This window comes from Lytechinus pictus, chromosome 17, assembly GCF_037042905.1.
Source record: "Lytechinus pictus isolate F3 Inbred chromosome 17, Lp3.0, whole genome shotgun sequence".
Taxonomy (NCBI): Eukaryota; Metazoa; Echinodermata; class Echinoidea; order Temnopleuroida; family Toxopneustidae; genus Lytechinus; species Lytechinus pictus.
In genome coordinates this window covers 17,179,542-17,193,466 of record NC_087261.1, presented here as the reverse complement: position 1 = coordinate 17,193,466, position 13,925 = coordinate 17,179,542, and the positions used below count along the sequence as shown (strand labels likewise).

The window sequence follows — 13,925 nt, the reverse complement described above, 5'->3', positions numbered from 1 at the left end:
CAAATAATGTGAGCGCGAAGCGCGAGCTGAATATTTTTTACATTCCCACCTAAATACAGGGCATTCTAAGCACCTTTTAAAATCACGATCAGGATAGGGGTATATGACTATACACTTGATGTGAGCGCGAAGCGCGAGCCGAAACGAAATTTGACATCTCACGTTTTGTAAATCAGGAAAAGGATGGATAAGTGAATAAATGGATAACATTCCTACATTAATAATTTGATAATGTGATCTGAAACTGAAAATGATTCGTATCTAAATAAACATGCGTGCGTGTGTTTAGATTCAAACCTAGAATCTGGACATTATAATATCAATAATAAGAGCGCGATGCGCGAGCTAAAGATATTTGATTTTCCGATCTAAAAAAAATAATAATTCAAGCGCAATTACGAATTGGATATGGATCGTGCTTAATAAATGATGCGAGTGCGAAGCGCAAGTTGATATTTTTATCAATACATATATTTTGAGTTGCGACCGGGACATTTTAAGGACATTTTTGTTTTTTGTCGAGAGATGAAACTTGTCGATATTCCGTTCTGAAAAAAAAAACGGACAATGATTATTAGGAAATAATGAAAATATTATTATCTTACTTATTAATCTAATAAGCCCAATGAGGGCGCGAAATTGATATCAAGGTCTGAAAACTGGACATTTTGTAATCATGAATAGGATGTATGGGTTAATATACTTAAAAAATACTTTAAAAATAATGCGACCGCAAATTGCGAGCCAAAAAATTTGATAAACTGTCATGAAAGAGGAATTTAAAATAATTTGTTACAATTGATATAGGTATACATAACTCCCCAATCAAAATGCAAGTGCGCAGCTTTAGCTAATAATATTCAGAATCAGACCAGCCTAAAAAGGGATATTTTTCAAAGAAATATGGAATACATGAAGAGAATAGTTACTTAACAAATCAAATAATGCTAGTGCGCAGCGCGAGCGAAAAATGTTCATATTTAGACCATAAAATATAGTCATTTTACAGAAAACTATAAAATCTATTTCTAAATCAAACAAAAAAACTCAGTGTCCGAGAAATATTTCGTATATTTACTTCAAAACTTGATATTTTAATCTCAATATAAGTCTATTGAGCAAGTTATGTATCTCTTAGATTAGGCAATGCGAGCACAAAGCGAGCGAAAAATTAAAATAGTGACATGAACCCCCCCCCCCCTCATCTTATTTTATTGACTCGTCTTTCTCCTTTTATTTTCCCTCTTCATTTTCTCTTCTCTTTTCTCTTCTATTTTTTCTCTCTTTCCATATTTTCTTGTTTGCTCGTTACAAAAAGTGTGTGTGTGGGGGGGGGGGGCATTTGATATCAAATGCCCTCCCCTTTCCAAAAAGGGAGGGGACGCGTACCCCTGGGATTTCCACCAATGTATGCAATTTGATTTGAAATAAAAGAAAATCTTATATAGTCTTTGTAGTCGGAAATGTTTAAAAATAGCGTACTTTCAAGTCGATTTACTTCATTCTCGCCTGCTCCTAAATCTGATTTAATAACACAATCAATGTTTCTTTTTAAAAAATCGCACCCCAAACCCCAAATAACAACCCTAAATTCATAAAAAAATATATGAACGATAATTTTTTTGGAGCATTCGCAAGTTGTCTGAAAATTATTCTGATTGTCCTCGTTCTTGAATTTACCACTCGTGACGTTGTCCTAAATGTCTCCGGTTCTGTCTTAATACGATCTGCATGCTGTCCGCGCCGAACGCCGACAAATTTATTGAGATAATCTTGTCCCAGGACAGTCCCAGGAATGTCCTACGCCAATACGCAGACAGTCCTGGTCGTGTCCTAGGACAAGATAATTTGCATAATCTTTTACGGAATTTGGTTGCGGACAGCATGCCGAAATGACAAAAGTTGCTTCCGCAACCCTTCCTGGTCTTATCCGCACCCTAGTGGAAAACCGCCTTAAATGAAATTATGTAAATACAAGCATTTTTTCGAGGGAACAGAACTTTCTTACCTCTTGACCAATTTTTGTGATTAAGGTATCAAATAAAATAGCAGATATTGGACTTTTCAGAAATGTGATTTTCTCTTTGAAATTCAGATACCACCGCCAAATGAGTTTTTGGTATCCTTTCTTCAAATTGTTTTTGTTCGCTCATGCGCGAATCAGGAATAATCTAAGTAATTCAGATGAAAGAGGAGATTCTAAGCTTTGCATTGGTAGGTCATTTTCTATTGTATTAGTGATAAAGTTATGATAAATCATTCCTTAATCTCGGTTTCGTTTTTTTTTCTGGGTCGCACTGTATAGTACTCTCCGATGTCGAAAACATTCTAAGTTAACGAACATGACTTTAGGTCAGGTGACTTTAAGTGTCCTGACTTGAGTCAAATATATTGCTGAACACATGTGCATGTACACGCGTGTGTACAGCAACATTTTTGACTGGCACCCCTTGGGTTACTCTACCTTATAAAAATATCCTTGCGTATCTCCTACAAATGCTACAGTATGGTGTCTTTCTACGGTTGTCACAATGGAGGTTGATATCACATCAGGGATGGTGGAAATAGGCGAGGCAGAAAGAGGATTCGTTGCACTGACATACTTATACAATAAGTAGCCGTTTCGGGAGTCCTCTTCTGGAATTCTACCTGTACATCGGAATGGATGCTGTGGCAGTTCACCGTTAGCATACTGTCGGTTGAAAATGAAAATAATTACTTGTATCATTAAACCAACGAACGTTGGTTTTGTGGGTTTTTTTTGTGGTTTTGTGGAACAGAGGTTTTGTGACCACTTCTCTTTCAGATACATTTTTTTTTGTAGATCGTATAGTGTTTTTTTTTTCGTTTGTTCAGTTTCACAAATTTTATGGATAATGATAACGCCAAGAAATAATGTTAAATAATGTTTATGTGTTTATATCTGATTTCTTAAAAGTAATAAAAAAGCTAATCAGACTTGAGATAAAGCTAATGCTCTAGCCTAGGCTTAGGTCTAGCCTAGCATCTTGTATTGTCATTAATGATAATTTGAAAAGTGTTTAAGAGTCTAGATATAGATCTAAGCCTGAGGCCTATGTAGATGGTGTAAGGAACCTGTCATTTGAGTGTGCTGATTCATTCGTGGCATGCATCCGATCGTTCGTGGCCACAATTGATTTCGTAGTCCACGCGCATGCGTACTCTCTTATTCCGAAGAAGCAAGTCATGAATATTCATATTGGCGTCCGGAAATGGTTGGGAAAAATGATTTCGCCGGCCGCGGTCTAACCATGGCGTTGGGCTATGTAGGCGCATTAAGGTGGTTCAGCAAAATTTAGGTGAAGAATATACATGGAAGTGAATAAATTCCACCTCTCTGAGAATGCACTAACCTCACGTATCATAGTTGGCACGCATATAATCGTTATCATCACGAAGTAATAGTTTAGGGAAAATACAGATCTGAATTTCTAAGCATGATATTTGTGCAACAACCGTTCAAGCAACGATTTGAAATGAAACAAAATCAAATCTACACTTTACTTTCTTTAAAAATTCTCTGAGAGGATTTTGTAGATCAAAGAAATGAACTTGGCTAAATTGGGGTGAAATCTGGTCTAGTATCCAGTCATGTATATTCTGACAGGTCTTGACTTGTGAACTTTAGCATATCTGTTAATTTACTGACATAATTTATTCCTGTGTACTAAAGATTTTGAAGACTTAAAGGACAAGTCCACCCCAACAAAAACTTGATTTGAATAAAAAGAGAAAAATTCAACAAGCATAACACTGAAAATTTCATTAAAATCGGATGTAAAATAAGAAAGCTATGACATTTTAAAGTTTCGCTTCATTTCACAAAACAGTTATATGCACATCTCGGTCGGTATGCAAATGAGGGAACTGATGACATCACTCACTCACTATTTCTTTTGTATTTTATTATATGAAATATGAAATATTTTGATTTTCTCGTCATTGTCATGTGAAATGAAGTTCCATTCCTCCCTGAACACGTGGAATTCCATTATTATAACATGTTGTGCTTCAGGCAAGGAGGTCCTAATCATCAAATTCATAAAAATTAAAAAATATTGTATAATTCAAACAATAAAAAACAAAAGAAATAGTGAGTGAGTGACATCATCGACTCTCTCATTTGGATGTAACTGGCTCGTTCATATAACTATTTTGTTAAAAATAAGCGAAACTTTGAAATGTCATAACTTTCTTATTTTACATCCGATTTTGATGAAATTTTCAGCATTGTGCTTGTCTGATTTTTTTCTATTGATTCAAATCAACATTTTTCTGAGGTGGACTTGACCTTTAAGAAAATAATTCAGTAATGGTTTTATTTTCTAAATGTGGTACATTATTATTTCATTGTTTATATGTTTGTGTATCTGTATTATTTGAATGTCGTATAGTCATAATCTATTATTTCACCCAGAAGCGGTGGAACATCAGGCTTGGACAAAGAAAGTGAAGGGGCACCTTCCGTCTGCCAAACAATAGGTGCCCCTCCACTTTCACTGCATGAGCCTGACGTTCTGCTGCCTCTGATTATCTAGTACCTCTAATTTGCTTTTACTCCCTTGGTGTTTCGTGTCGGTTCATGGTTATTCGTTGGCATGCTTATAGAGTGGACCTTCCTAATAATTATCCTGTCGTGTGTTGCTGCCCTCTACGTTTTTTGTATCAAACCAGTAATATTTTACAAGCTATTGGAGACCATGGCCGCGTTTTGTTTTGTTTTGTTTGTGTTTGGGCGGCAATAGGCGTAACTTGCAAAAATAACAATGAGATTATTGTTTTTTTTTTTACATGCTTATTCCAAAAAAATATAGATGGCGGCCACAGCTTCCCTCTTTTGCAGCTCAACTCGGTCCCCCCCCCCCCTTATCCCGCAAATATATCGGATGTGTATTTTATATTTGTCTTGTCGACGTAGCCTGAGATACACGGAACAGGTTATGAAAAAAGTTACGGTAGTACGCATTTGTAATGTTGGGGTTAAGGGAGCTTGATTAGCTTATGGTTCATAAGTATACTCTAGATTTCCTCCTCATGGAAAAACGTGGTTCAGGTGTTTCTACATTTTGCACATATATAAAAAAAAATTATATGACTTTTTTTCAAAGCTGCTCAAAACTATTTAATTTGTCAGTATTCCTTTATCATCAAAGTGTAAAGTATGAATTTGCCTATTTCAGCCCCCCCCCCCAAAAAAAGTTTTCTTTTAGATATTGAGGCAAATATACTTTGGGAAATGTCCAAGCGAATGTTTGGTTTCCCCATGTAAACAAACCCCGCAGTATCTACAGATGAAAAAGAGTTTCATTCAGTTTTATCACCACTTACTTAGTTTATTTTCCTTCATTACCGTGAAATAATATATCAATGTGTAAATTCAATGGACACATAGCTCAGTAACACGGAGGGCACCCTCTGCTGTAAAGTCCTCCAAAAATGGTGAAAAAATACACAAAACAATGTAAGTTTGTAATTAGCAAGTCCCCTGTGTTTCTACTTTAAAGGGATCGTTTAACTTTGTGAGCAGCTGATTTAAAAAATTCTCAAACTGAGACGAAACATGTGTATGAGTGCCTGTATTTGTCCTCAAAAACCCTGAAACAGACCACAATATAGGATGAAAAACTCTAATTTAGATACAAGTAGCAATTAATTAGCTTGATTTTGAGAAACGTCTAGTAGACCAGTTCCAGCTTATGACCAGTTTTCTCCAATTCAAAAAGTCCGTTGGCAATGGTTGACTGCCTTCTGCTGTGTGTATCTCCTATACACACGCTATTGTACATTCAGTGTATACCTTATACACACTGTATGTAGGTCATGCATGCTGTGTTCATCTGGAGTTAATGTGTTGTGTTGCACAGATTCGCTCTAACGTTATAGTCATTGAAACCAACTCCCAATTACTTTCAAACTTTGGTTTACATCTCCAAGGTTTTAAAATTGATCCTGTAGATATAATACTTTGAAACCTTTGGGATGGTATTTTTACACGGTTTGAACGGTTTACTGACGGATCGTCTATTATCACTTGGTCTAATCATCAGATGGGCTAACAACATTCGGGCTAAACCCACTTAGTCCAATTCTCTTTTGGTATAATGACCACTTGGTCTAATAGCCAATTAGTCTAATGACCACTTGGTCTAATAGCCACTTGGTCTAATGACCACTTGGTCTAATAGCCAATTGGTCTAATGACCACTTGGTCTAATAGCCACTTGGTCTAATGCCCAGTTGGGCTAATCGTCACTTGGTCTAATTTTCATTTGGTCTAATTGCCATTTCGTCTAATGTATTTTATTGTCACTTGGTCTAATACCAGTTCGTCTAATAGTCAGATGGTCTAATACTAGTTGGTCTAATCCTCACTTGGTCTATTTTTCATTTGGTCTATATTGCAGTTAGTCTAATGTGCAGTTGGTCTAATCCTCACTTGGTCCATTATTCAGTTGGTCTAATGAGCAGTTGGTCTAATTTCCATTTCGGCCAATTTCCACTTGGTCTACTTTTCAGATAGTCTAACATTCATTTCGTCTACATGCCATTTGGTCTAATTTGTAAAGTCTGCATAGTAATTTGCTTTCAATTTTCTGGTGAAATTTTTAAAGTTACTTTCCGCGCGCCGGCTTCGAATCTTCACATGCGTGCCACTCGATATTGGAGTACAGTTAGAGTGATGTATATTTCGTCCCCAACTGAATTTTGAAAATATGGGGATTTTCGAAAGCCTGTGGGGACGAAAGAAATACGGGGATGAAACAAACTTTGGGTATTTTCTTTCTTTTTCAGGGGATTTTTGAAGGTTTTGGTGAAAAACAATCAAATTTGCAATTCTGTAAAACGCTAATATAGAGGTGGGAAAAAATACAATATTTATTTATTCACCTTTATTTATACGATCTACTGTAGAAAGTTAACGCTGGCTTAACCTAATCATGGTTCCCAACTTTTCAAGAAAACAAAAATCCCTGATTCTCGCTCTGATAAAGTTACAAAATTCCCGAATTATTATTTAAACCCATTCCCAGTTTCTCATATGTTTTTGCAGTGAATTACATGTATTATTATTGTTTTAGTTATGCATGTATAATGTACCAGTAAGCCTATACTTGTATTGCAGTAAAAGAGGCTACACTGAAAAAAAAACACCATAACATGTCATTCAATGAATGCTGTTTTAATATACAAAAAAACAGAGTCTGAATGGCTATCATGCTTTCGACCTTTGGGCCGATCAAAATTCTCTGATTTTGCCCTCAATTGAGGCATTTTCCCCGGATTTGAGGCAATCCCTGACTGGAGAAACGTTAAAAAAAATTCCATGATTTCCTTGATGGGAAATCCATTTTAAGGAGGAGGCGAAGAAGTAGAACAAAAAAAAAAACAGAATGAGAAGATAAAGATGAATGACTACTGTGGTGATAATTGATAAAAGTCTGCAAGCGTAGACTTTACTGTTTTATTACACGTCAGAATGATGTGGCTGCAACTAAGATATTCGCAGTGATGTTGTTGCAGCTAACCCGATAGACTTGTATAGTGTTATCAAACTATATCTAACTAGTCTGTTATTTGCCTCCAAACTAACTATTGAAATAACTAATCAAAATATTCATAACAAAATTACATGATCTAATGGCTTTGTAGTTTTGGAATCCCCTAAACTGCATAACTAGGCCATCAAGTTCAAGTAGTCCGTAATGGTGTATCACAATGATTTAAAAGAGGCATTTGCCAAATACGTATCCACACAATCAATTACATTATATTTTCGTTCCTTATTTTATTCTGATGAAACCCCGCCATTCGACCATTATAAGCTACAAGGTCCCCAACTTATTGTTCTGTAAATGTGCATGCGGTGATGTAATGATTATGAGTATGATTTAATTGTCATCATCATCTTATAATCGATATACAGGCCTAATTATAAGAATTATTTGATTAGAATAATTCATTTGTTGAGCGATTATCTCATCATTAATAGTCATTCACGGTGAGGTTCTGTGCGCCCACCAGCCCTATCCCGGCTCTACCCTTCCGGATCCTGGCGATATGTATTAACTGATGCATGGTATTTATCCATTACGTACCATATTTGCTAATTCTAGATAAAATAAATAATAATGAATGATACTATATTAGAATAAATGGACATTAGACCAAGTGTGAATTAGACCAAATGAGAATTAGACCAAGTGACGATTAGCCCAAGTGGTCATTAGACCAATTGGCGATTAGACTAAGTGACGATTAGCCCAAGTGGTCATTAGACCAATTGGATATTAGACCAAGTGAAAATTAGACCAAACTGTCATTAGACCATGTGGCAATTAGACAAAATGATAATTAGACCAAGTGGAAATTAGCCGAAGTGGAAGTTAGACCAAGTGGTGTTAGACCAACTGGAAATTAGACCAAATGATTTTAGCCCAACTGCTCATTAGACGAATTGGATATTAGACCAAGTGGGAATTAGACGAATTGGATATTAGACCAAGTGGAAATTAGCCCAACTGGTTATTAGACCATGTGGAAATTAGACGAATTGCATATTACACCAAGTGGGAAGTAGACGAATTGGATATTAGACGAACTGGTTGTAGACGAAATGAGTTTAGACTATGTGAAGTTGGACAAACTGATAAGTAGACCATGTGGTATTAGACCATCCGATAATTCACCTTTTTACACTATAAGCCTAATGTTTAGCACATTTTCAAGAACCAAAATGAGAATTTTTTAAATCAGAACAAAGTGAAATGATCACTTTAACTCTTTGAGTTTGTACTTAGATTTTAATATAATACTAGCTTAGAAGTACTTGGGCGCCCTCTTTAGAAAATTCCCAACCTTCATTTACGGAAATTCATTCCTTTTACTATTGCCATCATTAGACAATTTTAATGAAGTTTGGGACTTTACTACACAGCGCCCTTATTGATAGAGGGCGCCCTCCATTTAGCTTAGCTAATTTGAATTGTGATTGTAAACTTATTGATTTGAAAGAGGAAGAAAATAAAATATTGTTTTAAAATACCCTTTAAATTACACATTGATACATTATTTCATGGTAGTATAGCCGTTTGGATGTTTAAGCACTATTATCAAACTGATGTTATTATTGGTGTTGTCGCTGCTGTTGTTACACATGGGCAATTCCCTAAAATGATCAACCTTTTTTACGTCCCACCCCCATTTTTCTCAAGTCGTACTTCGCTTCTTAAACTGACCAAGTCATGGTCAATTAGAGAACAAAAGACTGCCAAAAGAACAAGAAATAAGAGACATCAACATTTCATGAAGGTGCCACATACATGTAGGGGTCGGACGTACATATTTTATGGAATTGCCCACATATTTTTGTTCTTATCACCGAAGGTCAATTAATATTGAAGGAATCTTCTCTTGAATACACATAACACATCCCTTCACGTGTATGACAATGAAACCATCATCTTTAACCTTGACATCTCACGTTGCTCATGAATGAAACTACATGTATATTGTTTTTTTAATTGAATGAATAGTTCGTCAAATTAATTTTAGGAAATTTTCCGTATTTTCACATTTCTTAATTAGCAGTTGCGTTTCTAGTCGAATTTCACTAGTAACAATCTGAAATCTATTATAAAGTCAACATGAGTTTTGCTGATAGATTGATAGTTTTATTAAAGTTATTGTATTATGAATCCTAATTGTATTTTGCTTGAAATGAACGGTGAGGAATGGCACTAATGATTAATATCAGTGACCAAAAAGGGCTTAGATGCTTGGTTCATGTTTTTCCCATCGTTTCACGTATCATCATCATGATCATAGCAATACAGGTGGTAGAACTTCATTTTCGTTTTGAAAGTGGGCTAGTATGCCTAAACTTTGTTTATTCGATTACGTATTTGATCTTATCAATACATTTTAATAATGTTTGAATCATCATGCATGACTATTGGAACACACTGACTTACCTTTTCACATTTGCTTCCACCTCTGTGTATGTCGTCAGAAATGAAGCTATTTGCGATGCCAGTGCCAGTACCCTGAATACAGCCGAAGATGGCATCTTCGAAGGTCTGCTCGACATCGATCATCCTATACGCACAAAGATAAGACGAAGTAGATGAGAATACTGCGTACAGTACACCATCCTCTGTACTAATATTCATCGATTTAGCCAACTCAGATCCTGCTGGTCCAATGTAAGCTGACTGAATAACATTTTGGGACCCAGCATGCCCACACTCCAGCTTTATTTCCGTGTACGATGCGAAGTCTTGGTCGGGTGAATCACGACAAATACGTCCTAAATAAGTTTCCTCGTCTCTTGATATAAAAACGAATAAAAAATCTTCGTAAGAAATAATATGTTTGGAGCTTGTCGAATCGTCAGTAAGGATATTTGCTGGTATTTGTTGTTGTGATTGAAGGTCTGCGAGACTGTACTTTGAAATGAATCTGAATGCAGAAGCAGCTCCCCCACCACTTCTCGCAATGAAAAAATACAAAGATTCACCATGTTTAGTAATTTCATCTTCTTCAAAGTCAGCACCGAGAGCAACAACACCAACAGTAGACATAGACACGTCTCCCATTGCCACAATGTACGGGGTATCAGCTAGTTCTATCAGGTCCAGTGATATATTTACCGGATTCCTTGTCTGACAGAGAGAACTCCCTTTCTGGCAGCCACATGTGATCAGCTTATATATATGATGTGTAACCACGGTAGTAAGTAGTTTGTTGTCTTTATCAGAAGTATCACAATTTCCATTATCCACCGTCACTTTTAGAGCCAGGTTAGAGTCGAGTTGGTAGAGCCTCTCTCGTGCTCCTATATAGATGTCTCCAGTGATGTTGTTGATGGCGATGTGGTTGAATGGTAGGTTGAAGTCAGTATCAGGAGGTGTAAATGAAGATACCAAGTAGGAGGAGAGAGGAGCTGATTGGATTGATCCGATCTGACCTGATATCAGAATCTGGATTAGAATTACTCCCAATACACTGTTAGTCATTGTCTTGGATGATTCCTACGAAGTTGAATTGTATTTGCAGATCAAAGCTGTAAAAATGAAGATGTCAGAATATAACATTTAAGATGGCTCTTATGATAAATACCTATATCACAAAATACGGAAAAGCTCAGTCTTATACCCCGGGGGGGGGGGGACTTCCATTGACGAGTGGATACCATGCGCGACCATGGGGTCTCGAAAAGCACCCTAAACACGTATTTTCCATATTCTGAAAATGCACCCCTTAACAAGTATTGGCGTTTGAATCCCCACCCTTAACAAGTATTGGAAACAAAACGATACAAATTTGACCTTAAACACGTGGCTTTCCTGGCGAAATAGGTACCCTTTTTTCATTATGTTTTTGACACCCTTATCACGTTACGTACGTAACGTGCCCTATCTTGAAAAAGACATCCTTTTACGGGGTTTTTTTGGGTCGCGCATGGTATCCACTCGTTAATGTAGGTGCCCCCCCCCCCCCGGGGGTCTTATAGCAAGTTTATTAAACATGTTCGCATGGAATTGACTCATATACAGATTACTTTTTAATGCTGATACATGGCTAACTAAATGGTAATAGCTTTTAGGTCAGCCTTTTTTCCTGAGATATTTCAATCAAAAGCGAGCCATTCATTTATCATAATTCCAAATTGACATTATTACCCCACTCGCTCTATTACATTTACACCATAGCTAACAAGTCAATTGATTTTCCTTATTTAGATTTCCCAATTTTTGCATTAATTATTGTTTAATTCCCTTTTGATTTTTGTTTTATAAAGTCTCTCTATGATTGTTTATAGGTCTTTGTTGGTCTTGCAATTGTTTTCTTGAAAAGTCAAGTTCTTTTACAGTGAACCCTTCCCATTGACTGAACAAACTTTTGCGGCATCTCTTGAACATGTTCAAATGGAACTTCCTGGTTGGATGATTGACAAATGGGTCGTAGGGGGCAGTACGAACATCTGGTAGTCTCATGTCTTCATAATTTTTTTTTTATTTTTTTTTAGAATGAATTAACAATATGTATGACAATCTTTCTGCTCATTCGTTTTCCAACATCACCGATATATTGTAAGTATGCATTCTTTGAAATAGGCTTGATTTTGTAATATACATCATGATAATTGTACATACAGTATAATGATGTGTTCATTAAAGGTAAAAATGTGTGATCTTTCCTACGGTTTGTATACATAGGTTCCACCCATTGGTTTTTTTGTAAGTAGTACAACTCAATTGTCTTACGGATATCATTGCAAAGAGAAGGGGGCAAATGGTTTCATTCAACAGTTTATGACCAAAAAGAAAAGGTATATCACAGTGTAAAGCAAGTATACCAATAAGAGAGAGTTTCATTTAGGCATATACTCTGGCATGAATTTACAACAACGGTTAGCCTAAAAGAAAGATTATTCGACCATTTGAGGTCAATATTGTATAATGAAAATGAAATAGTATGAAATGATATGTACGAATGTGTTGAAAAAAACATAGGCTATTTTTTTAATAACAAAAGCAAAACTTATTTTCAACTATTAATCAACTTCCTCTTATTAACTAGGGGAAACGGAAAAGGTCAAAAGGTAATACTTTTTTCATTTATATGCATGCTCAAACGCATGCAAGTCATTTATTTAGAAACAGAAACATTGACACATCGACAACTAGGCACTGACTAAAATACCTCATAAATCTATCGGCCAAGATATTCATATGTTTAATCAGGCCTGGTTTAATATTCATTTATCCTCTTGCAAATAAGGTTGAAATGCACATTTTTACAGGAGGTCCCACTATAGTACATTGATAATTTATGTAGCCATATGTCATTTGTCAGCAAATACGCTTAGAGTTCATAGTCACGGGATAACGTCAGCTTAACTTAACACTTAAATTAATTGCCTGATTTTCTCCTTCACAGAAATGAAGTAAATTAGACTGATTTATGATAATATATTCGATACTCACTTTTCAAGTTAAATTAGGCAGGAGAAAACATTGCGCTTACTTTGCAGAGACTCATCAGTCGGACGGCGATGCTGTATAAAATGTCTGGTGAGAATTGGAACTTCGATTGATTTTTACACTCCTTCCGCTTTTAGAATGTACCATATCTTAAAAAAAGGATAATGTCAAATATTCAAATGGTAATTTGAAGCTTTCTAAAAGTACCTTTGGTGAACTATGGGCTATCTTTATCAAAATCTTTGATTTGCTTTTAAGTAGTTCACAAAAAAGACACCCATCTATGCATTTTTGGTATATGAATTATCCACATTTCAGGTTAATGAACTAAGATATCCCCCAGGATAATGGAATGCACCATTGTTCAAGCAACACAAAATAAACAGTCTGAACAATAAAGTGCAACGTTTTTATCGACATGCATATGGGATTCAAATATGATATTTCTTGTCCTCACTGAGGGCGCTCAAAAGTGTCACGAGGCTTAATGCAACAGGAAGGCAAAAGATGTTCATTCCATCCAACCCATTCCCATTTTTGGAGGTTTAAATTGATCTAGCTGATTGAAAAAAAATGTAGGATTACGATTTATAATAGCCATCTAATACTGATCATAGGAAGGGCAACTACTAAACGTCCTTAGCCCAAATCTTGAAGAACTTTTGGAACTATTTGACTGGTGGAAGAATAAGAGATGTCATACTGTTTCAGGTGATGATTTTGAACCCGTCAGGGGATCCCGCAGATTTCGACGTCATAAATGCCTATTTATTTTTAAAATGAGTTGGTGCAGGTACCCTTTCTGGTCAGAATTGAAATGCCAGATATAAATCATATCCTGCCCACTGTTAGTTAACATTTATATTGATTATATTGATTAAAATTTGACATGCATGTTAATTTATATTTTTTTGTTAA

The 13,925-nt window shown here is 35.9% G+C and overlaps 1 protein-coding gene across 1 annotated transcript; it reads right to left on the bottom strand.

Annotated features, from left to right (window-relative positions):
• Window positions 1–1,279: 1,279 nt before the first annotated feature.
• Window positions 1,280–13,106, bottom strand: LOC135157258 (plexin-B1-like). Its single transcript, XM_064112241.1, has 3 exons — window positions 13,011–13,106; window positions 9,993–11,083; window positions 1,280–2,692 (listed from the first exon to the last, which is right to left on the bottom strand). The coding sequence occupies exons 2-3, from the start codon at window positions 11,034–11,036 to the stop codon at window positions 2,456–2,458; spliced, it is 1,281 nt and encodes a 426-aa protein (XP_063968311.1). The 5' UTR covers window positions 11,037–11,083; window positions 13,011–13,106; the 3' UTR covers window positions 1,280–2,455.
• Between the last annotated feature and the right edge of the window lie 819 nt (window positions 13,107–13,925).